The 26,261-nt window shown below is 45.4% G+C and overlaps 3 protein-coding genes and 2 non-coding genes across 5 annotated transcripts; 3 read left to right on the top strand and 2 right to left on the bottom strand.

The window, feature by feature from the left end:
• The first annotated feature begins 38 nt into the window (after positions 1-38).
• Positions 39-1,098, top strand: LOC136499836 (B-box zinc finger protein 25-like). Its single transcript, XM_066495347.1, has 3 exons — positions 39-54; positions 244-467; positions 562-1,098. The coding sequence occupies exons 1-3, from the start codon at positions 39-41 to the stop codon at positions 814-816; spliced, it is 495 nt and encodes a 164-aa protein (XP_066351444.1). The 3' UTR covers positions 817-1,098.
• A 2,468-nt stretch (positions 1,099-3,566) lies between these two features.
• On the top strand, positions 3,567-4,438 carry LOC136498873 (uncharacterized). Its single transcript, XM_066494588.1, has one exon. It carries the CDS (start codon positions 3,621-3,623, stop codon positions 4,347-4,349), a length of 729 nt encoding a protein of 242 aa, XP_066350685.1. The 5' UTR covers positions 3,567-3,620; the 3' UTR covers positions 4,350-4,438.
• A 16,521-nt stretch (positions 4,439-20,959) lies between these two features.
• On the bottom strand, positions 20,960-21,045 carry LOC136502434 (small nucleolar RNA SNOR75). Its single transcript, XR_010770573.1, has one exon. It is a non-coding gene; the product is annotated as a small nucleolar RNA SNOR75 (small nucleolar RNA).
• A 302-nt stretch (positions 21,046-21,347) lies between these two features.
• On the bottom strand, positions 21,348-21,433 carry LOC136502433 (small nucleolar RNA SNOR75). Its single transcript, XR_010770572.1, has one exon. It is a non-coding gene; the product is annotated as a small nucleolar RNA SNOR75 (small nucleolar RNA).
• Positions 21,434-22,820: 1,387 nt separating this feature from the next.
• Positions 22,821-23,859, top strand: LOC136501420 (uncharacterized). The gene has a single exon (XM_066496945.1). The coding sequence runs from the start codon at positions 23,084-23,086 to the stop codon at positions 23,720-23,722; it is 639 nt and encodes a 212-aa protein (XP_066353042.1). The 5' UTR covers positions 22,821-23,083; the 3' UTR covers positions 23,723-23,859.
• Positions 23,860-26,261: the final 2,402 nt, after the last annotated feature.

Genomic DNA, 26,261 nt, shown 5'->3' on the forward strand with positions numbered 1-26,261 from the left:
CAATATAACTGAAGAATGGTTGCTGCCTACATGGAGAAATGAGCACAGAATTCTGTATTATAACAGCGGCACAGATCCATTCATTTCATAGACAGCCCGCCGAACTGCAGGTGTTGGTCTATACAAAGGCTTTTAGAGCATCTCCTAAGAGTTCTCTAAACATCCTTCTAATCCTTATTTTTTAGAAAGATGGAGAAAAAACCCTCTCCAACAACTCATAATATTTACTTCTAATCTTTTAAGACTTAGTAAATTCATCCTCCTTCCGCGTAACTTTACGCGGACGAAGCCACGCGTGCGACGCCCACGACTCCGACCACCACGTCCCGCCCAAGGCCACCGTCGAGCCGCCACAGGCCGCCGTCTCCACCGCGGCGCAGCAGGTGCCCTCGCCGCCGCAGTTCCTGCCACAGGGCTGGGCCGTCGACGAGCTCCTGCGGTTCTCCGACTACGAGTCCAGCGACAAGGCAAGACGATAGCACACAAGCTCCGCCGGTCCATGTCCGACCACCCACCGGTCCCGTCTCATGTTCTTCTTGTGTGTGTGTGTTTGTTTTGCAGCTGCACAAGGAGTCCCCGCTCGGGTTTAAGGAGCTGGAGTGGTTCGCCGACATCGACCTCTTCCACGAGCAGGCGCCCAAGGCCGGCAGGACGTTGGCGGAGGTCCCGGAGCTTTTCGGATCCCAGGAGGCGAACGATGCCGCGTACTACAGGACGGCCAAAGCTGCTGCCGGCGCCGGGGTGCGCCAGAGCAAGAAGGCCTGGATCGAGGTCACCGACGACGAGGACTACCTCATGGTCCCTGATCTCGGTTAAATAAGGGCAGAAAGCGCAGGAGTTTTGTTTCTTCTCCTGCTGTGTACCAGAAGAATTTTACTGTGTACAAGCTAGCGTCATGTGTTGTGCATCTTTGACTGTAGTATCTCTCAATTGTTAACATGATAATTCTACTAAGCCACTTTGTTGCTATGCTATAGTACCAGTCCGAGAGACACTTTGATGTTTTTAACATAACATTTGCCTCAAATAGCTGACACTTTCACTTGGGGTAAAGAGAGAACAAGTGACAAAGTACAACAAATAGTCCTGCTTGCTTGCGTGCCACCGAGGCGACGACGAGCGCTTGCTTGCGTGCAGGCTGCTGGTTGCCTGCTTGCTCTGGTTGCTACCCGCCTGCTTGCTTGCATGGTACTGTATGCATGCTGTGTTTGCTTGCCTAGTGGCCGACCGCTGTTGCCTGCTTGCCTGGTTGTCGACTGCTGGGCTAGGGCAACACGACGGATGCAGGCGGTGGCGGCGCGGATACGCGCGGCGACGAAGAGGTTCGCGTGGAAAAAAAGAAGACCACAGAAAAAAAAAACGTCAAATGGGACCAGCATTTGATTTTTTAGAAGTCAAATATTAGGAACTATTGGAGATGAACTTCTTTTTTTCTCCTAAAATCTTTTTAGGAGTTGGTAAACATAGACTTTTTAGGAGGAATATTTAGGGAACTCTTGGAGATGCTCTTACAATTTGTAATTTGTGTCGCGTAGTTTTGATGCCATTTTGGTTGCGATGTTCGTTTTTGTGCTACGTGGAAATTGCGGCATCTGCCGGGCAGTTGTACCATATGTGGGCTCTCATAAAAATGTACTGGTGAAGTAGAAACATGTGTAGTAAATCAGTTTTATTTTTGCGAATCATGTGTATTAAATCAGTTGATAATGATTTCTTTTCAATCTTTGCCAGCTTATGTTAGATTTATTAATCTGGTTTTGCAACATTACTACATGCATAGCATATATGGATCCAGAGGCAGATTGTGCCCAAAACTTTAGGTCGGGCAGGACTTACCTTAGTCTTGGTCGTCGCTAAATGGTTGCCAATGCACCGTGCTCATCTATCGCGAAAATAAATCCATTCTTACCTGGTGCTTAGTGGATACTATGATGAACACTTCTCATCTAGTTATACCTCAGGCACCTTATTACATGCATGGTGTATGGACCCAGTTTTAATCTGATCTTGCATAATAATTGTCATACTAATAACCTATGGCATACATCATGGTTCCTGGCCGCTGGCAGCAAAGAGAAAGGATGCAAGATTGGGAACTCACTGAGCGTGCTTCCCCATTGTGATAACTCTGCATTCATCAGTTCCCCGTTGACAGTCTGTGAGACACAAGTCAGCGCACACTTCTTTTTAAATTAAAGCACCTACACTCTATGTACCTAGTGGGTTCATATGCTTTCATACATGATCATATACCGTTCAGGCATCTCATACCAAGCATAAGCATTACATTTACTCATTCATGTATGCATCATATAGGAGAGGAAGTACACGAGGAGGTGACCCCCCTAAGAACAACGTTGAGCCTTAACCCGAAGTCGCAACACCACCCGCTGAGTATCGCGGCAGGCTCCTAAGCATTCTGTAGCTTTTATATATAATTGAATTTACTTGATTGCATTGTGTTGTATATTGCATTTATGTTACTATATTACTAGAAACCTAGTTTTACCTATTTGAGCTTGCAACCTTATGAGTGTTCCATACACCTTTTATCATGACTGTTTGCATTTGCTAGAACATAATTCATGCTTAATATTCTTAGATACAGTTGAAGTCGAGTTGGTTATTGGTTCCTCTACTTATGCATTTTAGGAATTATTTGATCCCATCTCTGGTATAAACTACAACAATTTTAGTTCTTATGTATGTTCATTCATTTGATCAATATGTTTAGTATCTTTGGAATTGCGAGTAGACCACATGTGCATATACTTATTGTCACAAATATATTGCCAATTTATGGATTCAAATTAAATATATAGATTCTATTTGCCTAAATATCTAACCGTTCATACGAGTGAATGAAATGATCAAAATATTAATAAATAACTAAGAAAAGCAAGGTGACGTGACCCCAACAAGAAAGGAAGGAGATTGTGGCCACATTTCGGGTGTATATCCTTCCTATGCTTAGGGACTAAGCATATACATCAACACTGACCTGCATGGGTATATAAATATAGAGAAAGAAAAAGCAACACAAAATAAAGGATTCCTTGCGACGAATAATCCACTAATAATTAGGTAAAAGACAGAGAACATAAGTATCATGCATGCCAGCCATTGCTCCGTCTAAAACACATCCAAAAGCCAGTAAATGACAAAGGAACACGCAGGTTAAATTAACCGTTGTTAATCTCCGAGCGAATCTTCTTTGCAAGCTGCAGGTTGCAGCTAGGGCAAAAAGAGTGGAGTTCAATTCGTCCGTTCCTCCCACTTGCACGATCTACACATGCACGATGCGGAAGTAGTAAATTATTGCTAAAGCAACGTTGCCTCTTTCTTGAACCAGGGCTTTTGTACGCGTAGACAAGCACAAACACACGATGCCACAAGCTTGCACATGCTTTACCTTTCCTAATCTGTTTCTTATTATTTTATTATATGTAGACAGCACGACAGCAACAAGGTGCTTGTCTCTTGTACTCTCTGCGGAAACCTGCTTATTTACTGCAGTATATATATATGTTGCTCTTATCACTTGTGCGGTTTGAGTATAGCTAAGCGCACAAAAAACCTCAGCGGCGAGCGAGCTAGGAGCGGCTGCTGATCACCGATCAATGGCAGTGGAGTACTTGTCCGGGTGGCCGCTGCCGTCTTGGATCAGCCCCGGCGCGGCGCTCTTCCTCTTCGTCAACGTGCTCATCGGCGCCATCGTGGTCACGTCACGCGGGCACCACGAAGGTGGCCGCGCGGCGGCGGCGTCCACGCGGAGGCTCTGCCGGAGCGCGTCGTCCATGGTCCTCGACCGCCTCCGCTCCTTCTCCATGTTCTCCGTCCACGCCGCCGTCCCCGTGGAAGAGTACTACAGCACGTCGTCCCCCGAGCTGGAACTGGAGCAGCCGCACCAACCAGCCGTCGTTGCGGAACCAGCGAGGTCACCTGTTGCGGCGGCAGTAGCAGCTCCTGAGGCAGACGGCGCATCGTCCGAGATCGCCAAGGAAGAGGCGGGAGCGGGAGAAGACATGTCCACCAGCTCGGACGACGAGGCCGCTCACAGTCTGGCGTTGCAGCAGCCGCCGTTGGTAGACGTTGTCAGCGCCGACGAGGCAACTGCGGCCGTTGAGAGCCAGAGCCAGGAGGAGAAGTTGGCGGAAACAACCATGCAGCATCGCGCACCTGCGTGCAGGCGGGAAGCACTGGAGGGGAAGGCGGCGCTGAACGCGCGGGCAGAGTCGTTCATCCGGAGGTTCCGGGAGGATCTCAAGCTGGAGCGCCTCAACTCCATCATCAACTACACCCGCACGCTCCGACGCGGCGCTGGCGCAGCATCGCCCACCGCGCAGTAGCTCCCCGGCGGTCGGTGGTCAATCGTTTTGGTTTGTTTGCTCAATGTGTAAGAGTATTTGATTTTGTTTGCTCATCATCAGAAGAGTGCGAGAACAGATATTTGAATTTAAATGTGATTGGGTACAGCTGTGGCTTCCTTAAATATATGGGTAAAAAATGTCGCGAGTCCATATTATTAATAGTTTAATATATATCCATAATTATCAGAAATTTTCAGACAAACATGCTCCAATTCAAATTAGAAATCAAATTTACTAAACAATAAACTGGTTTAGAGTTCTTAGTTAAGAACATAGCGTAGTGGTGCCACCAGCCGTTCGTCCGTTCTTCGTCAGGTCCGTGGTCTCTCACTCTCACCCTTCTCACTTTTAATTTGGAGTTGCAAAATTTTTGTTGGCACCACATCACTCATGTCGTTCGCCAAGCCCATTCACGTCACAGTGCGCCTGCGAATGTATATGGCTTGTCTTCCACATTTCTTCATTTCACGATCAGTGGCGGAGCCAGGATTTATACTCAAGGGGGTCCGGTCGTCAGGAATTATACTTAGGGGGGACCGGTTCGGTCTTTTTCATTACGATAATTTTATTATCTAGTTGTGTTTTGTATGATTATATTATCTAGAAGATATTAATAGGTATATATGACAAGAATTTTATATAATCTCCATCTTAATATAAATAAAAAATATTAAGTCATACTACTAATTTTTTTTTGTCAAACATTGGGGGGGGCATGGCCCCTGCCAGCCCCCCCTTGGCTCCGCCAGTGTTCACGATAGATATACACAATAACCATCTTTTTAAGTTTTGTCAATCTCATATCAATTTTCGAATTTGGAATTAATCTTTTATTGCATCCATTTATTACAGACCTTGAAATTTATTTGATTTAAGGTTGGACCAAGTCCAATTAACTACAACAAAAGCTAGCTTATTATGTTGGCATTAGCATCGGGTAACAAATTATATGTCTCGTTGCAATGTACAAACATATTTTCTAGTACATCTTGTGATTTCATATAGATGTGTGGAGAAAAAAAAAGGCCAGACGATCATTTTCGGCCCAGTCCCATGTTTTTTGGACCTGAAATAATTAATATTTGTGTGACTTGTCCTATTTTGGAACTTCCAATCTGAATCCCATAGTTTTTACTGGCGGCGTGGCGAGGCGCGGCGACCCACCACCTTCACACCTTTACAGTGTCTATGGCGTGCGGCGTGGCGACGCCATACACACATCGGCGCGGCGGTTTCTAGACGGTGACCCACGGCCTAGAGCCTAGGCGTTTCAAGACGTTTCTCTAGGCGATGGCTAATACATGCATAAATACCTAAAAGAAAAGAAAAAAAATAGGAGATTAGGGGTCATGAAATAGGGAGAAAGAGAAGAAGGCCCATTTAACGGCCCACCTCTTCACATTACAGCCTCTCCCACATCCTCTCCCCCTCCTGCATTTCTCCCTCTCCCGCACGCATCTCTTCTACGCCCGCACGCCGCCGGTTCCTCTTCCTCTCGCATCTCTCTCGCGCCCGCATCTCTACCTCTGCGCCCGCCGCCGCCGGTTCCTCTCCCTCTCCCGCAGCTCTCTCTCAGTCCATGCCTGCCGCCGCCCGCACCCGCGCCCGCGCCCGCCGTCCGACTCCGCCTTTTTGAACCTTGGAGTAGAGACTAGAGAGCTTCACTACTTCATGGGCGGATCCAGGCGGCGAGCCGGCGGCTCGGGAGATCCAGGCGGGGGCGGCCGGCTCGGGCTCGGGCAAGGCCGACGGAGGGTGGGGGAGGCCAACGGAGGGCGAAGCGGACGGATTTCCAGGCGGGGGCGGGCGGAGGGCGGCCGACGGCGGCGGCGGCTCGGAGGGCTGCTTGCGGTTGCATCTCAGGCTCGGTCTCGGAGGGCTCCAATCGGCCACTCGGCCTATACAGGTACCCTCACGGCCTCACCCTCACCCTCACCGTCTATTGCGCCCGCCACAGCGCACAAAGGCGCCACAGGACGCCAAATCGGCGCCACGGGGACACCACGGCGCTATGGCGGACGCCATAAACGCCGGAGCTGATATGAACCCGCTAGGGTTTATGGACGATCTTTCGATGAGAGGCGTGAGATCACTCGATTTGGTGGATGGAGATGACGTTCACGGCCCGACTACAGCCTTCCAAGACCGCGCCTTAGCAACCGATACACCACCTCCAAAGGCCGTCACGATCTTGTGGAGCGCGACAACCAGCCACTAGGGCTCCCGTCCTGCAAGCAATCGAAGAACTAGCAAGAACAAGAAAACAAGCACTGAATTTGCAAGATGGAATTGAAAGCCTCAAACTGAATCTTATTTTGAGTGGGGTTCCGAAGACAAGGAGACGGACGGCTGGATCAGCACGCGCGCCTACAAGCAAGTAGCAAAGGCTAAACTTGATCTAAACAAAACCCAAGTGTTCCTGGTGGCGGCTAAGGGGTATATGACGTGTGGAGGACGACCACAAGAGAGTTTGGGTCGTGCTCCAACCCTAGGACGCGTCCCTACTGGACTCTAAACGATATAAGCCCATTGGGCTAACTTAAGGTGGCGCAGCACCCTGGACAGAATAGACCTCTCGGTGATTTTTGGGCTGTTGACGCCGTTTATGAGCAGGTATGAGTATGAGGTCAGATCCGTATGAAAGTAGACTTTATTAGCTTTCCAACAAGTCCAGAATCACCCCAATCCGACTCCGTATGTAACCGTGGCGACCGTCGCAAGTTGGAGGTGTGCTGCAGTCCGAATCCAGCCTACGCGAGTCCTTTTCCCTTTCGGTCTTCTCCTTGATTCCTAATCAAAACAAGAGTGCACGTGTCTCCAAGATCTAAACAGGATGGACAAGAGCTCAAGAAGGAACTCACTTGATGATTAAGTGTTCGAGCACGAGCACGGGTAATAGGACCAGCAGGTGTCGGCGTGGACGGCGTGGATGTATGATCGGTGTTGATGTCCTCATCAACGCCACGGCGAGAGCCAGAAAAACGCCACGGCGATATGGCGACGCCTTAACAACTATGCTGAATCCTTACAACTATCTGACGATCTACTACTACCTACCTCCAGTCAACAAAAAATGTAGTATTGTATAGCAGCACACACGAACGGTCAAAAAAATTTAATCGTCCAATCAACAGATCAGAGGCAATTTATAAATTAAGTAGTACTCGGAAACGACCACAGAAATTTTTTTTTCCAACCGAGAAGTTCCCATTTCCATTAAACGGAATTAACGGAAATACAGAGTTTGTGACAGATTAGACAGAGCACAGATGACCAAACTAACAGTTTGACCTGCATCCAGGGTTTAAACTAGAAGGAAACTAAGGCTCTGCCTCAGAGCAACACCTTAAGGACCTACGCAGCAGGAAAAAAAAAAAAGAAAAAAAAATAAGACAGTGGCAGGGGGGTTCCCTCCAGACACATAAACTTCCTACAACCAGTGAAACTGACGACAGTCATCTTCATCCATCGACCAAAATCTTCAGGCAATCCACACTCCCTTCTTTTAAGCTGATGCCCCATCCTGTCCCTCAGGGTTGCCATCTTGTAAACGATTCGCAGCTTCAGCTTCAGTATCTCCACGCTTGCGCTTCAGAATCTTCTCTGCAATCTTCAGCATAGTGTTGATCCCCTCCACGAATTGTTCCCTGTCCATTTCGCCATACAGACCTGCCCAATATGTCATTAGCACACAGGCATGATATATAATGTCTAAAGGGCTTTTGATGACAACTTTGTCAAAACAAGCCTTGTTTCGCGCTTTCCAAATTGCCCAGAAAATAGCAGCAACTCCGCAAACATGAAATTTCTTCCCAAAGGGAAGCCACTGATCACACCATCTCCAACATTGATTCAGGTTTCTGGGAACTGTATCTGCACCAAAACATTTAGCCACCACTGCCCAGATCGTTTTAGCCACGGGGCACTGAAAAAAGAGATGTTGTATACTTTCAGGGTTTGAACAGAAATAACAGACAGGATCACCTTTCCACTTTCGTTTAATGAGATTGTCCTTAGTAAGGATAGCGTCATTAGTCATTAACCAAAGAATTTTTTTTTATCTTGGCAGGTATCTTCCCTTTCCAAACCTTTTTGTGATATATTCCAGCGTCATTACTTGTCAAAGCATTGTAAGTAGACTTAACAGAAAATTTCTGGTTCTTTTCTAATGTCCAAATGATTTTATCAGGTTCATTTACCAGAATAAAAGAAGAGGCATCACAACAAATTTCCTCCCATCTACGTCTTAATTCTATCGGAAGCCATCTCCTAAATGTAATATGAACCTCACCACTTCTAATTTTCTCAACAGAGACATCTTTGCATTCACATAGTTCAAAGAGGATAGGATCTGAAATACACAGAGGCTGAGGATATAGCCATTTATCTTTCCAGAATCTAGTTTGACACCCATTTTTAATGCAAACATCTCTCCCCAGTAAATAAACATCTTTGATCTTTAACAGGTCATACCAAATAGAAGAATCATTCAACTTGTGAGAAACACCATAGATATTGTCCTTCCTAAAATATTTATGGTTGACAATTGTTTGCCATAAACCCTCTTCTTTTTCTAGCTTCCACCACCATTTGCAAAGGAGACTGATGTTCATTTTCCTCAAGTTCTTAATCCCCAAGCCCCCTTTTTTCTTGCTTTTGCATATCTTTTCCCACTTAACCAAATGATACTTCTTTTTTGTCCTTCCTCCTTGCCAAAAAAAGATCCTCCTTATCTTGTCTAATTTACCAACTACAGTTTTAGGCAAAAGATAGACAGACATATGATATATCGGTGAATTGTTAAGACTAGCACTAATCAAGGTAGATCTGCCCGCAATAGACATGCAGCCACCCTTCCAAACATCTAACCTTTTACTGTTTTTTTCTAAAAGAGGGAGCCAATCACAGACATGTAGCCTATTTGGGCTAACAGGAACGCCCAGGTACTTGATTGGGAAGAACCCTACTTGACAATTGAAAAGATCAGCATATATTTGCCCCAAATTCTCCTCATCATTGATCATAATAACTTCGCTTTTATTAAAATTTATTTTCAAACCAGCCAGCATTTCATACATGTACAAAAGAAATTTCATATTAATAGCTCCTTCCATCCCATGTTTAAGACAAATGATTGTGTCATCTGCATATTGCAGTATGGCCACTCCATGAGGAATAATGTGTTCTATCAAACCAGTGAACATTCCATTTTGCTGCGATTTAATGACCATTCTAGTTAAACAATCAGCTACCAGGTTAAAAAGAATGGGTGATAGGGGGTCCCCTTGTCTAACACCTTTGTAGCTTTTTATATATGGTCCAATGGTATTGTTTAACTTCACACTGACAGTTCCTCCAGTGACAACTTGTTTGATCCAGTTAATCCATTTTTTACTGAAGCCTCTTTTCTCCATACATTCAAACAGTAAATTCCAGTTAACTTTGTCGTATGCCTTCTCAAATCAAGTTTCAAAATGATGCCAACCTCTTTTCTTCTTTTAGTTTCATGCAAAATTTCATGGAAGCATAAGATTCCAGACATGATATTTCTACCCTTCATAAAGGCTGTTTGGTTATTGTGGATTAGTTTCTCAGCAATGCTCTCAAATCTGATAGTCAAGGTCTTGGTAATCAATTTGTATAGACAATTAAGGAGACAGATAGGTCTATATTGCTGAATTCTATTGGCTTCTTTCACCTTGGGCAGCAAAGTTATGATGCCATAATTTAATCTGCTAATGTCAACTTTCCCATGATAGAAATCATCAAAAAGATTCATAATATCAGTTCTAATTATATTCCAACAACATTGGTAAAACTCAATTGGAATCTTATCTGGACCTGCGGCTTTATTCTTTTCCATGTGGAACAGGGCATATTTTATCTCATCTTCAGAAAAGGGTTTACAAAGAATGTGATTGTCCATGTCATTAACATTTGTTGCCTCTGTCCAGACTTCTGGATCCATTTGCACATGGAATTCTTGCTCAGGGCCAAATAGCTTAGAGAAATATTTTGTAGCATGTTCCAGTAGGTTCTTGTCACCTTCAATGATTTGATCCTCATCTTCCAAAGTAATTATTGTATTCTTTCTTTTCCTACCATTGGCACACCTACGGAAAAAGGTAGTATTGTTGTCACCTTTGAGCAACCATGTCTCATGGCTTCTCTCATACCAGTAAGTTTCTTCTTGATCTAAGAGTTTAAAATTTTCACACATCAGCCATATTTTCCTTTCCGTCTGCTCCATAGACAAACCCACATTTTCTTCAAGGTTTTCTAAGTCCACTAGTTCAACTTGAATTTCTTTCCTTTTCTTTTTTAGCTCTCCCTGAAGGTTAAACCCCCAGCCTTTAAAGTATTGCTTACACAATTTAAGTTTTTGTTGAATTTTGTCCAAAGGTGTTGTGGCTCTACATGGTTTGAGCCAAATTCTTTCCACATTTGTAAATAATTCGGGGTTTGTCAACCAATTTAAATCAAATTTGAACTGAGTACTAGGAGGTTTCTCACACTGTACAGATGATATAATTAACGGATTATGATCAGATATCTCTCTAGGCAATTTTTTAACTAAAGCTTGTGGGAAAATGTCCTCCCATTCCTTAGTAACCAACACCCTATCAAGTTTTTCCAAAATGGGGTATTCCTGATTATTTGTCCATGTATATTTCCCTCCAGTCATGACTATTTCTCTCAGCTCATAGAAGTGAATCAAAGAATTGAAAATATTAGTATGTCTATGAACTCCATCCATAGTGTTTTTCTCATTTACATATCTAATGATATTAAAGTCCCCTCCAACCAAAAGTGGCTTAGTATTTGCTGCACAGAATCTAGATAACTCAGTTAAGAAAGCCATCTTGTTCTCTTCTTGTGCAGCACCATATACAATCAGAACATTCCATTTGATTTTATTATTTTTATCCCATAGGTTTAACTGGATCACAAACTCCCCTTGCTTGAAGGAGCCTACATCATATAGATCAATTTTAACCCCAACCAGGATACCACCAGACTTTCCTTTGGAGGGATTCCACATCCAAAGGAAATCTTGGTGTGGATCAAATTTTCTTAAAATAGACTCATCACAATCTTGCACCATAGTCTCTTGTAGTCCCACAAAATGAAATTGATATTCCTGAATTAGATTTTTCAGAAAAGTAGCGACACCTTTCTTTTCGATGCCTCTACAATTCCACACTAAACCTTGCATCGTCATCGTTTTCCTTTGAATTTTTTCTTTTCCTGGTGTTCAGGGGTACCTTGATACTCCCTGAACCCAGGATTTGCAAGCCAAGATCTTCTTGGTCTTGCTTTTTCCCTATTGGGGAGATTTTAACTTTCTTGTTGCCACTTTTGATATTTTTTCCTTTTTTTTAGAAAGAGATTTAATGAAATCTTCTGACTCAGAAAACTCATCTTGGTGCCATTCAATCATAAGAGTTTCTTCATGGTCATCAGTATCCACATTTTCATCATTTTGGTCAGTTTGTTTATTAATATGTTGTTTCTCATACAAATTAGCCCTAACAAGTTCTAGCTCTTTAACAACATCAAAAGTATCAAAATCATCATCAGTGATCACAACACCCATATTTTTAGCAATAGAACACATGTAATTGTTAGTTAATTCAGAGAAGGAAACAGAATGTGTTGAGTTACCTTCAAGATATCTCTTCTCTGTCATGATTTCATTCCTTTCTTGAGTTGTGAGGTGAATGCTCTTTCCCAGCCTTTCGCTTTGCCTTCTTACTTGCTGGTCTTCCTTAGGTTGCATTTTCTTGTTTTCATCCATCTTGGCTTCCTGCACTTTCATCTCAGGGAGAGATTCCTGATTTCTGTCTGGCTCTTCATCTTGGCTTGCTATTTCTACAGCAGTAACTGTGCTTTCTTGAGTATTTATCACAACATTCTCTTCTTTAGCCTCATCCATTTGAGTATCCACAGTATCCTTCGCAATATTCTTCTCCTGAATGATCTGCTTGATTGTCTCTGTCTCAACTGGGTTTTCCATAAACCAGAGCTAGTGTGAATCCCCCCTTCATGTTGTTTAGAGCTCCCTTGTCCCAAGTTACCATATCCATCAATCTTTCTAATCTTCTCACTCAAAGTTTCGCTTTCAGCATCCGAATCTTCAAAAGTTTTTGGAATGTGTACTTTGTCGTTCTGATCATCATGAATCACTATTCCTTTAGCATGTCTCCATGAGCAAGGGGGAAGCAGGTTTCACCATACACTTTGGAGCATAGTTGTTAAGGCGTCGCTATACCGACGCCATATCGTCGCCATATCGCCGTGGCGTTTTTCTGGCTCTCGCCACGGCGACTCCACGGCTCTGGCGTTTATGGCGTCCGCCATAGCGCCGTGGCGTCCCCGTGGCGCCGATTTGGCGTCCTATGGCGCCTTTGTGCGCTGTGGCGGGCGCAATAGACGGTGAGGGTGAGGGTGAGGCCGTGAGGGTACCTGTATAGGCCGAGTGGCCGATTGGAGCCCTCAGAGACCAAGCCTGAGACGCAACCGCAAGCAGCCCTCCCAGCCGCCGCCGCCGTCGGCCGCCGGGACGGTCGCCCTCCGCCCACCCCCGCCTGGAAATCCGTCCGCTTCGCCCTCCGTTGGCCTCCCCCGCCCTCCGTCAGCCTCGCACGAGCCCGAGCCGGCCGCCCCCGCCTGGATCTCCCGAGCCGCCGGCTCGCCGCCTGGATCCGCCCGTGAAGTAGTGAAGCTCTCTAGTCTCTACTCCAAGGTTCAAAAAGGCGGAGTCGGACGGCGGGCGCGGGCGCGGGTGCGGGCGGCGGCGGGCATGGACTGAGAGAGAGCTGCGGGAGAGGGAGAGGAACCGGCGGCGGCGGGCGTAGAGGCAGAGATGCAGGCGCGAGAAAGATGCGAGAGGAAGAGGAACCGGCGGCGTGCGGGCGTAGAAGAGATGCGTGTGGGAGAGGGAGAGATGCAGGAGAGGGAGAGGATGTGGGAGAGGCTGTAATGTGGAGAGGTGGGCCGTTAAATGGGCCTTCTTCTCTTTCTCCCTATTTCATGACCCCTAATCTCCTATTTTTTTCCTTTTCTTTTAGGTATTGATGCATGTATTAGCCATCGCCTAGAGAAACGCCTTGAAACGCCTAGGCTCTAGGCCGTGGGTCGCCGCCTAGAAACCGCCGCGCCGATGTGTGTATGGCGTCGCCACGCCGCGCGCCATAGACGCTGTAAAGGTGTGAAGGTGGTGGGTCGCCGCGCCTCGCCACGCCACCGTAAAAACTATGCTTTGGAGGAGCCGAGGCACAAACATGCTTTCCATTTTTTGCACCACTGATATTAGGAAGGGGTTGTTCAGCAGGAGTAATCAGTTTCTTTGCATTTGAAGACTCAGCCTTTTGCTTCTTGGATGGTGGTTGAGTGTCACTTTCACCAACTCTAATACCACTTGAAAGAATTCTCCCACTTTCAGATTGTTGTACCTCCCTTTCAAAGATAAAATCATGTACTGCCAGGCCTAAGGTCCCTTCAGCTTTTCTTGGAACTTTTGCAATGTCCCTACATGCAATCTTCATTCTCACAAATTCAGGTCTGAGTCTTGTTTTCTCATCTATTTCCCAGACCTTTCCAACCAGACCTCCGACTTTAGCAACTGTTCTTATGGATCTTTGGTCAGTAGGGATATCCTTTACCCTAAACCAAGCTTGTTGCAATATCCCTTTCGCCCCCATATTGGACCATGGTGCAATTTTCAATTAAGCATCAACATTTCTCATGGGGTAATTCCTGAATCCACTCCATTCTTGTACCATCTGTGCACTAGGAAATCTCATGACAAACCTACCTTCACTCAATTGTCTAGCAGTCCATCTCCAGGTTGAAGCCCCCCCACAAGACCCATAAATTCTTCCTCTATCTGTTTGCTAGTGGCCTGACCATTGATAACGGAGATTATGGTAGTGCTATCTTTCTCTCTGGCTATTCTGGGATCCACCAACTCATCTATGTAGAAAAAGCGTTGGTCCTCAACTTGGGCGGCACACAACTCTGGACCCAAGTTCCATGGCAAACATCTTTTGCAATCATATGACATATGGTTATTCATGCCACAAATTTCACAGATCAGACGTCTACAGTCCCTGGTTGCATGATTATACAGCCCACATATCTCACGCTATTCTAGGTGGTATAGGAATTGGGGCAACATCACCTTGCTGATCAGGTACATTGAGCATCTGTTTAGCAGCATCATCTTGTTTTCCATCAGCATCCTTTTGTGAGCTTTCAATCTCTGCAATTTGGTGTTCTTGTGCTGTAGCATCCTTCTCAGCAGTCTGACTCACGGGCACCTCTACTTCATCAGGAATCTGATTCTCAGCCTCAACTGCACCTTCTTTGTTCTCTTCCTCTTGATTGATGTGTCTTTCCCAGACCATACCGCGATTGGTGTTGATGTCGCGCCCTCTGCCATCTCGTCCACCTCCAGAACCACGTCGCCCGAAACCACCATCCCGTCCACCTCTACCGGAACCATCATCTCTACCTCCTCTTCCATAGTTTCCAATGCCACCACCTCTTCCATAACTGCCATCACCTCTACCACGCCCATAGCCACCATCATCGAACCTTCCTCGGCCATAGCCTCCTCTATCATAGGAGCCACGCACATAGGCCTGTTGGTTCCAGCGCCCGCCACCGTGATTCATCCTCCCCTGAACAGTTTGAGACGGCGAGGCTCTTACTGCTGTTGCAAAGGATTTCGTCGGACCCCCCTTCCACAAATGACCAACAAATCAACCGAGATTGTGAGACGAAATCGTGGATTTGGGGAATTTAGGGTTCAAAGGGGAGGAAGAGGTTGCACCCCCACTCTGAATCGGATCCGAATTAGGATGGTGAATATTGGGAAGCAACGAAAGGTGCCCCGACTCGGGGTCACCGTTACCCATCAGCTAACCTCCCTCTCGATCATCGCCGCGTGTCCTGTCCTCCGGTCCCGACCCTAGGATACCAGGGATGATACACACCTTAGGCGGTAAGCGGAACCACGGTCGCTGACTCATTGGCCCCACGTTGCCCAGTTTGCGATTCGATTGTCTTCTACCTCCCGCCTCCAAGTTCCTCTGCTCAGCAACTCCATGAGTCTACCAACGAAGCTCAATTGGGATCTGCTTGATTTTCACCGAACTGACCTCGACCGCCTCAAATGGAAAGGAGTTCTTCGCCGTCACATGTTTGACTTCAGGCGCTTCATTGTTCATTGGAAAACAGAAGCCCCGCGCCTTCGCTCGTCGGCGACTGCCCTCGGCAATCTTCGGAAAATCCAACTCGTAATCTCTCCCCTTCCATCTCTAGGTCGGGGAAATCGAGGAGGGCCCCGGGATGTTTTTCGCCCGCCATCGGTCACGCAGAGCCACAAGGTCCTCGACCGCCGTGGTGCGGCTCGTCGCCGGCATCGAATTGGGGGGTGGAAGGGGTGATGTGGTGGTGCCCCAAGGGGAGCGGTCGGAGTCGCCCCAAGAGAGACGGTCAGCCATCCAACAAGCCTTCACTTGCAAGCAGCTTTGCTGATATCGTCGACCACAGAATATCTTGTTCATGGTATCTAGTGAACATGGCGAAATGGCTTTGCAGAGGCTGCTCGGAATGGTTTTTAGGGGCGGTTGGTGAGGCTTCTTAGAGGCGGCTCGGTATCATTCCTACAAATTATGTATTTGTAGGGGTAGTTTCTAGACTGTTCTTACAAATCGATTTGTAGAGGCGGCTGGTGTTATCAGCCACTCCTACATCGTCTCTACAAAATCGATTTGTAGGAGTGGTTGTAGTACCAGCCGCCCCTATAATACCTGTTTGTAGCGGTGGTTTAGTTCGTGTGTGTGTGTGTATATATATATATATATATATATATATATATATATATATATATATACACGAATTTGAATTGTAAATTTGATTTTTTTAGCAGAAAAATGTACTGTAGGGGCGGTTCTAGACTGAACCACCCCTACAAACACAAGAGCATTATAATTTAAATCTGACTAGAACATATATAATTTAAATATGACCACAAGCACAAGAGCATTATATAAACTACCATTACAAGTCCAATTCACAAGAATATATACAATCCATTATTAAATAGACATAATTCATAAGTATAATTCGTTCTACAAGTCTAAACCGTCTCACAAGGTAAGACTAATGTCAACGGCCTAGAGCTAGCCTTTCAGTCTTACGAAGGTGTTGATACTGAGGATTTATACCTAAGTCAGAATCTCGGTCATGGTAGGTACGTTTGACGTGTACAATCTGATCCAATATGAAGTTGCAAAGGTTATCGACGAGTTCTAAGAGTTTGTCATCCTTGTATGGGTCTTTTTTCATTTCTTTCTCTTCTTTCCACTACAAGAGAATAAGTTTCAGTTTAGTATTTTATATCATGTGTGAAGTTTTTATACTACGAGTGAAAAGGTTTAAACTTATCATTAAGGGGGGTGTCTCCTATAAGCATCGGTGTTAATCATCATAGAACATACATAGTATCCACAATGTACACTCACAGGTTTATACTTGGGGCACTGTGTGTTTTGCATATGAAAATATTAAGTAATGCTTTTGACAGCCATGTAATGAAGTACTAAAGTAAGTTACACTTACCGCATATAGTGTTTTTATAGCTAGCCTTTTCTTCCTAACCGAGACTACAACCTAGTCCTGCACTAGTAATTTTTGCTAAATTATATTATATTTCAAACAATAATAGCTGCCAAACAGAGCAAGATTTATGACTAAATAAATTACTCAAACTGAATTGCTTTATGCATCAATAGAAATAAGGACGACATTTGACTCCATCAATGAAAATAAGTAGCCAAAGCCACGTCCTTCTTAAAGCGGGCCAGATAGGGATCACCGAGAGAATGGCCGAAAGAAATGTTGCTCGTGAAGCAAAATATGCACTCTCATCTCTTGCTCTGCAATTTGCAGACTCGATTGTACTTAAAGCTTGAATAAAGTACAGGGTTAGATCAAATTAGAGTACCCATAGCTGCCTAGATCGCTTTCTCCAATTATTTCATCCAGGTAGCAAAAGAAAATGTCCTAGAGCAAGATGTTAGCTTGCAAGTTAGTGCACATGTAAAGAACTGCATATACATGCTAGATGGTTGAGTTTAACAGAGATTTGTAGTATTTTGAAAGAGGGGTGCTATTTTGTTAACCAATATCATGAAAATTTGTAAAGTGGCTGGGTTTTACATATTCTGTAATGACCAATGCATTTAAAATAAGACTACAGCAAGTACATCTGAGTATCTGACATAGATCAACACAGAGCCAGAGAAAAAAAAAGAGAAACTTGGAGGTCAATTGCAGCATCCATGGAGTACGCAAAGCCAATGTAACCATGTTAGCAACATTCTTAAGAAAAATAACCATGTTAATGACTTGTTAACTGTATGGAAACAAAAAGATCCATGTAATTCATTTCATGGCCAGTCAGCCAATTGACATCCATGGAGTAGGCAAAGCCAATGTAAGGTGAAATTAGTTTTGTAATTGATCTACCAATTGCCATTCCATGTCAGATTAGACTAAATAGTCTTTGACTCTTTGTCGTCTAAGTTTAGAAAAAAAATCCTTCTATTTTGATGTTGTTGCTATAATCGGCAGAAAGCTTATGGCTTGCAAGATGTGCCTGAATATTATTCTTTTTTAATTACCAATGAAACATCAGTATACAAGATTCGTCTATCTAAATATATTGGACATTATTTTTTAATTCTTTAACTCCAATTAAAACATTGTGCCGGCAAGTGTGCCTGCTATTGATCTAGTGCTACTGGCAACTAAACCTGGTTGACCCAATTGAGTTAGGTTTGGCTGTTCGAGCTCACCAGAGTGGATGTATGGACGCTGGGGATGGGGCTCGCCGTGGATGTAGCCACCGGAGGAGGAGTTCCCTGGCCGCTATCAGACTTCATTGCAGCATATGTATTCAATGTGCTAGCCTTCTCAGAGCCAAACTTATATCCCTACTGTGACCACAAAGTGAATGAAGTTACAGAATAGGCTGAGAACACGGCTGCAAGGTTGCAAGTGAAAGGTCCTAATGGCTAGAGGGGGTGAATAGCCTATTAAAAATTTCTACAACAATACTTAGCAAACTGTTTAGACAATTATGAGGCGAAGCAAGTGTTGCGCTAGCCTACTAAAAATGCAAGCCACCTATCACAATTCTAGTTTATATAGTTTCTATCCACACAACAACTATGTCACTAAACTAAGTTAGTGTGCTCTCAAAGGCTAACTAAAGTGCCACACTAACCAAACTAACAAACTCTCACAACTAGCTACACTAAAGAGCTTGACAACTAGTTTGCGGTAATGTAGAGTGAGTGAGCAAGATGGTTATACCGCCGAGTCGAGGAGTGAACCAATCAATCACAAGAATGAATACCAATGAAGACCAATCACCTCGGAATCAAATGATGACATAATAATTTTTTACCGAGGTTCACTTGCTTGCCGGTAAGCTAGTCCTCGTTGTGGCGATTCACTCACTTGGAGGTTCACGCGCTAATTAGCATCACACGCCAATCCCTCAATAGGGTGCCGCACAACCAACACAGGATGAGGATCACACAAGCCACGAGCAATTCACTAGAGTACATTTTGGCTCTCCATCGGGGAAAGGTCAAGAAGCCATCACAATCACCATGATCGGAGCTGGAGACAATCACCAACCTCCGCTCAACGATCCTCGCTACTCCAAGCCTTCTAGGTGGCAGCAACCACCAAGAGTAACAAGCGAATCCCGCAGCGAAACACGAACACCAAGTGCCTCTAGATGCAAACACTCAAGCAATGCACTTGGATTCACTCATAATCTCACAAAGATATTGAATCTACGATGGAGATGAGTGGGAGGGCATTGACTAAGTTCACAAGGTTGCTATGTCAATGCAAATGGCCAAGAGAGTGAGCTAGAGCCGGCCGTAGGGCTTAAATAGAAGCCCCACAAAATAGAGCCATTGTACCCCTTCACTGGGCACAACTCGGGGTGACCGGACGCTCCGGTCATATCGATTGGACTGCACCCTGCCAGCGTCCGGTCAACGGATGGCTGCCACATCATCCCTCTCTTCAAATACTGAGCGCCCGATCCCAACGGTCAAGTGATGACCGGATGTAGCACAGTGCCACGACCGGATGTAGGACCCCAGCGTCCAGTCACTTTCAGTAAGGTTCCAGCTGTGATTGGACGCGTCAGTTAGATCATGACCTGGACGCAGGACCCCAGCGTCCGGTCATTTACAGTAAGCCTCCACTCGTGACCGGACGAGTCCGGTCATGCCTAATCGGACTCACCCAGTGTCCAGTCACTCACTATCTCCTCTGTGCGCTGCCTCAGTCAGCAGGACCGGACGCACCACGCCAGCGTCCGGTCACGAAGTGACCCAACGTCCGATCGAAGACCAACGCCAGCGTCTTCACTGCTTCCACTGAACGGACGCACCGGTCCAGTTGAGGCCAGCGTCCGGTGCACTCTATGAAATCCTGTCTTTTCTATACAGTGCGTCGGTGGCACCGTCGGACTGTCCGCACTCTACAGGCGAACACTCCGCCGGTGAAGTTTCTAACCCTTGCTCAAATGTGCCAACCACCATGTGTATCACCTTGTGCACATATATGTTAGCATATTTTCACAAACATTTTCAAGGGTGTTAGCACTTCACTAAATCCTAAATGCATATGCAATGGGTTAGAGCATCTAGTGGCACTTTGATAACCGCATTTCGATACGAGTTTCACCCCTCTTAATAGTACGGCTATCGAACATAAATGTGATCACACTCGCTAAGTGTCTCGATCACTAAACTAAAAAGGCTCCTACCACTTATACCTTTGCCTTGAGCCTTTTGTTTTTCTCTTCTTCTTTTCAAGTCCAATCACTTGATTATCACCATGGCATGATCTTTATTTGCTTCACCACTTAGAATGTGCTACCTATCTCATGATCACTTGATAAACTAGGTTAGCACTTGGGATTTCATTAATTCACCAAAATCAAACTAGAGCTTTCAACAAGGTAATTTAAATTTAGCGATGGTCAAAGTTAACTTGAAATAAAATAGGTTCAAAAAATCACATCTGTAACGAAAGAAATTAGGACATGAATGACAACAAACTGAACTCATATTCATTTTTTTTTCAGATCTAAAACGCAAATATGCCTCTAACCGGACACAAGGAACTCATACACAAGAAACACACACGAGCACAAGTGGTTTTGGTGTCTGGAATGACTTTGCCTTTTTCTGTTCTCTTCTACTTAGCCAAACGTGAGCTACAAATCAGGCTATGATAGCCTCCTAACTAATGCAGAATATTACCCAATTATATATAATCAGCCTATTCCTCCTATTACTCCATGCTGAAATTTAACTAAAGTAAATGCTATGAACCTAGACATTAGCATGCACCTAGGCACATAGGATTATTTCTAACATCTTTAATACCTAGCCCCTTGTCTGAACAGTATATAATCCTTAATAGGTTCCTTGTAACGAGATAAAAACAATCAAACACTAGAACACTAGAGCAACATTGTTGCATTCCCTCGGACAAATGCCTTGACTGTCCTCATGGTATAATGGAATGCATTAAATCGGACTTGTCACCTGTTTGCTCATCACATATAACACCACATATTCTAATTCTTCACATAGGGTTAAGATTTGATGTTAGGCCCCATCTGAATCTAAAGGTCATTCAATTAAGTACAACAAATTATAACAATAGTAGGAGATGATTTGATTGTATTAGCAACTCAACTTATTTGCACTTGTCCTAGCAATCAACAGAACTGTTGGATTGGAAACTAGGGAAACTTTAAAATAATCAGTACATACATGGACATAATGTTGGCATTCAGATTGAGAAATTTCTTATCCAGCGATTCATCCTGTGAAATATATGCAACACTACAGCAACATTGTTGTGTTCTCTCAGACAAATGCCTCAATTGTCCTCATGGTATAATGGAATAGATTAAATCGGACTCGTCATCTGTTTACTCATCACAGAGAATGAGAGAACACGACATATTCTAATTCTTCGCATCTGGATATAAGGTTGATGTTCAGCCCCCATCTAAAGGTTATTCAATCAAGTCCATTTCCCCACACCCACGTATCGCTGGCTGGCCCAGCACAAGCAAGTGCGCGGCAACACCGCGCTTGTTTTCTAGTTTCGTCGGATTTCAGAACTTCACTCGAAAACCTAACCTGAACCCATCACGAGATCTCAACGATTACCTTCGTGATGCCGCCAGAGGAGCCGCGCCCCGCGTCGATCCAGGCTCTAGGCCTCGCGTCGCCACCGGAGGAACCCCGTGCCGCTACGCCGCTACCGGAGGGACCACGCTCCATGTCCATCCCGGCTATGCGCCGCCGCGCCGCTGCCAGAGGGGCGCGCCAGTCGATCCGCGCGCGCACGCGCGCGCGAGCGAGCGAGCGAGCGAGAGAGAGAGAGAGAGAGAGAGAGAGAGAGAGAGAGAGAGAGAGAGAGAGAGAGAGAGAGAGAGTTGTGCTGTCGGTCGAGGGAGGGAGGGTGGACGAGAGTGGCTGAGAGAGGGTAGGAGGTTAGGGTTTGGGAGGGATGAAGAGGTGCTTATATACTTGTGTTTTCGATCCAACGGCTCTAATTTATCAGGGGGTCATCCAACGGCTGAATACATCAGGGCCGCATAGTGCCGGTCCAATGGCTCTGATTTATTAGAGGGGTGAAGAGGTGCTTATATACAACGGGCATTTGTAGGGGCGACTGGTGACACTTGCAGGGGCGGCTGGTAATAGCCGCTCCTACAAATCGACGTATTTGTAGGGACGGCTACTGTGCTGGAGCCCGAGCACATCACTGTAGGGGCTGCTCCAATACCAGCTGCCCCTAAAAAAACCGTTGCTACGAACTGTTTTTTCACATAGCGAACAACAAATACCGCAGTACCTGGATAATCACAAAACCACGACGACGTACGAAGAAAGAATTCCACGCAGGCGGAAGTCCACCAATGCAATACTTAATTAATTATTAGTTTAGACTAGGATCGGGACGGTGACTAGTCATGTTAATTAACCATCCAAAAGCAATAAACGACAGTGAACACGCAGGCTGAATCTTCTCGCAGGCTGCAGCTTCGGCTAAAAGAATGTCACATAATTCACTTGCACGAACCGCACATGCAATGCGCACGGGGCAATATAAAAGGCGCGAGAAACAAACAAAAGCGACGCTGATGCATCCAATGCAACTTTATTTGTTTTGGCATCCAATGCTTTACGCGTAGATGGAACACGCATATTTGCACGTTTTTTTTAAGGTGACACGATCGCAGCCGAAAGAAGCCGCGTAACTGTGCAAGCCTGCCTTCTATATAAAGTGGTCAACCGTGCAGACCGCTGGGCAACGGATCAATATAGCTAGTGCAAAGACAGCCAAGGTGAAGGACATTGAGAGACCGCAGCAAAAGAAGAACAAGCAAGCGAGCTGCTGCTCATCAGTCCATCGGCCCATGGCACTGGACTACTTGACGTGGTGGCTCAGCCCCTGGCGTGGCGTGCTTCCTCTTCTTGAACGCGCTCGTCGTCGCAATCGCGGTCACGTCCCGGTCCCGCGCCCAGCAGGGCGGCCGTGCGGCGTCGACGACGCGCAGGAAGCTCTGCCGCAGCGCGTCGTCCATGGTCCTCGACCGCCTCCGGTCCTTCTCCGCCATGTTCTCCACGCACCCGTTCGTAGAGCTCTGCTACTACTACGTATCCCCGGAAGCAGAGGAACAGAATCAGGTGAGCGGGGCCGGGGCCGGGGCGGCACCTGATCGCCAGTTGGCCGTGCCGGAACCTGCGTCGTCCGTGGCGGCGATTTCGATGATGTCCAGGAACGTAGAGGATGAAACGGCCGCAGGGGCGGTGAAGTCCATGGTGAGCTCCGACGGGGACGGGACGTGCGCGCTCGGCCAGGAGGGGCGCCATGCGCAGGAACCGATGCCGTCACCACCACCACCACCAGCTGCTCCGGCGGCTGTGGCCGTGGTCACCGAGGAGACAGCTAGAGTGGCGGCGCTGGTGCGTGGACCGCCGGAGGAGGAGCCGGCGACGGTGGCAGAGTTTGTGAAACGGAAGCACCGCCGCGGCTATCGTGTTTACGCGGTGGAAGGGAAGGCGGAGTTGAACGCGCGGGCGGAGCAGTTCATCCGGCAGTTCCGGCAGGAGCTCAAGCTGCAACGCCTTGACTCCATGCTCAGCCGCCACGCCCACACGCTCAGCACCGGCTCGGGCGCACCAACAAGCCTGGAGCTCCAATCCGGTTGTTCGATCTAGTACCTCTCTTCTTGTCAGAGGAGCTAGCGTTCCGGATTTATTTGTTCATGGTATTAACTAGACGATTCTCCGCGCGTTGCTGCGGAAGTTTGTTACTTTTTAAGTTGGATTTATTTGAGTGATATAAGTTCTCACTACCTGAGTTTGGCTTATGCAACCAAGAACACGTGTGAATCTAGCTTCTGATAGATTTGGGAGAGAGTTAGAGACGGAAGGAAAAAAAAATCGCTCTTTAATATTATATTAGTAAACATGCTAATTTGTTTCTTGTACCAATAACAATGAGCTAGCTATTGTTGTTGAATTTAAATAGGCTTGGTCCAATCTTAAATCAAATAGATTTCATGTTGCCCAAAACCCAATATGTTGCCCACGTTTGCACCAATATGGGCTACACGGCGAGTGTGTCGCCCAAGAACCGAAGGAGGTTGCTCTATTTACTTTAGCTTGTATGGACAACTGGTGATTATATTTTGGTACAAGTTGCATGCACTAAGGTCGTTTGCCCAATGTCAAATCAAATAAATTCTATGTTGCCCACAAACATGGAGCATTGAACAAACTTTACAATGGCACAGGGGGAATATATGGTTCGCTTCACGAAGTGCACTAGCATCAGCCTTTTCCCCGTCTGTCATTTCAGGAGGGTTTAGTGAAGAAGACACCCAATGCTTGAACTCATTATTGTACGGCCAACTCTTGCTCTTGTCATATGGGATGGGAAAGGCCAAACCTTAGGATCGACCATTTTCGGTCCATCTATCCACCGAAAGGATCAACATGGCTCAACCCTCCAATGAAGGGTCCATACTAGCTTCAGTTGACATGTGTAGTAAACACTCGCTGTCGATTCGGAATGCCTTTTTGATTGCTTAATTTACTTGTACAGGATGGCCACGATCATAATTAGGTATAGGATAGCGGGAAGCACAATCCATTTTCATCATCACCATGCATGCATGGGATAGTCAGGCATGTTCTTTGGGAATAACCAAGACATTGGACCTAACATCATGAGCAGAAAAATATTGCAAAAATTCATTATGCATCGCGAAAAAATATTTCAATAAGAATACAATGTCTAATTTCCCTCAACCTTATTATTCTGTAATCAAATTAGCATACGTAACAAAAATTGCTATAGCTATGTAGCTCTAAACATTACCTACGTACAAAATATCCATCTCATGGTTAATTGCAATCTTAATCCATAACCCTAGCTCAAACAAACATAAAAAATAATGCATTTACATAATATGTACTCTTTCATATTAAACTCGAGCCACTACTATCCTCTCACACTAAACATATCATTTACTCAAATTAAATGATGGTTTCAACAACTAACACTAAGTTAAACACTAATGAAAAAACTAATTGAATCGAGACTCAAAATTACTACTTCGAGAGTGGAAAACCAACCTTAAATGCAGGGAACTAAATCTTCTTAAAGGATCAGATTTGGTGGATTTTGCTCAAAAGATGCGGTTCTATGCACAACAACTTGAAAAGGTTCAGATTAGAGAAGAAGGAAAATGGGGGAAGCAGAGGAAGGGGCTGGCCTGACCCCCTTAATATGCCCTAGGCACACCAAGCGGGATGGCGTGGTAATGCTGGTGCGCCAAGTGACTTGCTCGGCGGGGGGGGGGGGGGGGGGGGGGGGGGGGGGGGGGGGGGGGCATTGACAGGCCAAGCTGGATCTGAGGTGCCAAGTGGCACTTTGTTGCACCCTATGTGCACTGGCGCGGTAGCGCGGTTTTACCGCCCCATGTGGCACGGTCAAAAGAGTTAGTTTAAAGAAAAAACCTAAAATAGGTTATGAATTAAAAATAGGCCTAGTGGACGACACTCAAATTCTGGGTCTCAAGTAAAAATAAGCCTTCTTTTCCTACATAGACCCGTCAGTAATAGGCCGCCACTCATGTTTTGGACTGGTTTGGCTATTATATATACAATCATCACCATCATCATAGTACATATTTGTGTAACTATACTCTTCTAGATCTGAATCATTCTTATTGTGTGTTAATATTGTTTGAGATCAATTAACATTAATAACACTCACTAATCATGTGCTCATAATATAAATTTGGCAAGTGCTTGGATTTTTTTACTGTAGCAGCATTTAAACAAGGACACACCAGTTTATGCCCCGTTTCCAACAAAGAGAGAGAGAGAAAAAAAGAAATAATTCTAAAGAACTGAAATCCTATATCCCCATGGAATGGCTTGTCTCATAGGAATTTTGGAGAAATTCCACCAAGAGTTTGACTCTCATGATTTTTTTTCTTCCTTTTGTGTCACTCTCTTGCATCCTGTATTTTTTTACACTCCATTCAAACATTCTATCTTGTAGTTTAATTGTTCTTCTTAAAACCGATAGGATTGATGCTTAAACAGACTCTGTTCCTGTTCCTTAGTATTTTCTATTCATAGATTTTCCAGAATCGTTGCTTTCATGCTAGAAAAATTGTATATGTATGCTATGCACATCAGCTCACGAGTCACGACCAATCACATATTCACATCATACTGGTGC

This window comes from Miscanthus floridulus, chromosome 13, assembly GCF_019320115.1.
Source record: "Miscanthus floridulus cultivar M001 chromosome 13, ASM1932011v1, whole genome shotgun sequence".
Lineage (NCBI taxonomy): Eukaryota > Viridiplantae > Streptophyta > Magnoliopsida > Poales > Poaceae > Miscanthus > Miscanthus floridulus.

Coding starts and splice junctions, on each gene's coding strand:
- LOC136499836 (XM_066495347.1), top strand. Junction 468..561: donor ACTACGAGTCCAGCGACAAG/GCAAGACGATAG, acceptor TTTGTTTTGCAG/CTGCACAAGGAGTCCCCGCT.
- LOC136498873 (XM_066494588.1), top strand. CDS start 3,621: ATGGCAGTGGAGTACTTGTCCGGGTGGCCGCTGCCGTCTTGGATCAGC.
- LOC136501420 (XM_066496945.1), top strand. CDS start 23,084: ATGGTCCTCGACCGCCTCCGGTCCTTCTCCGCCATGTTCTCCACGCAC.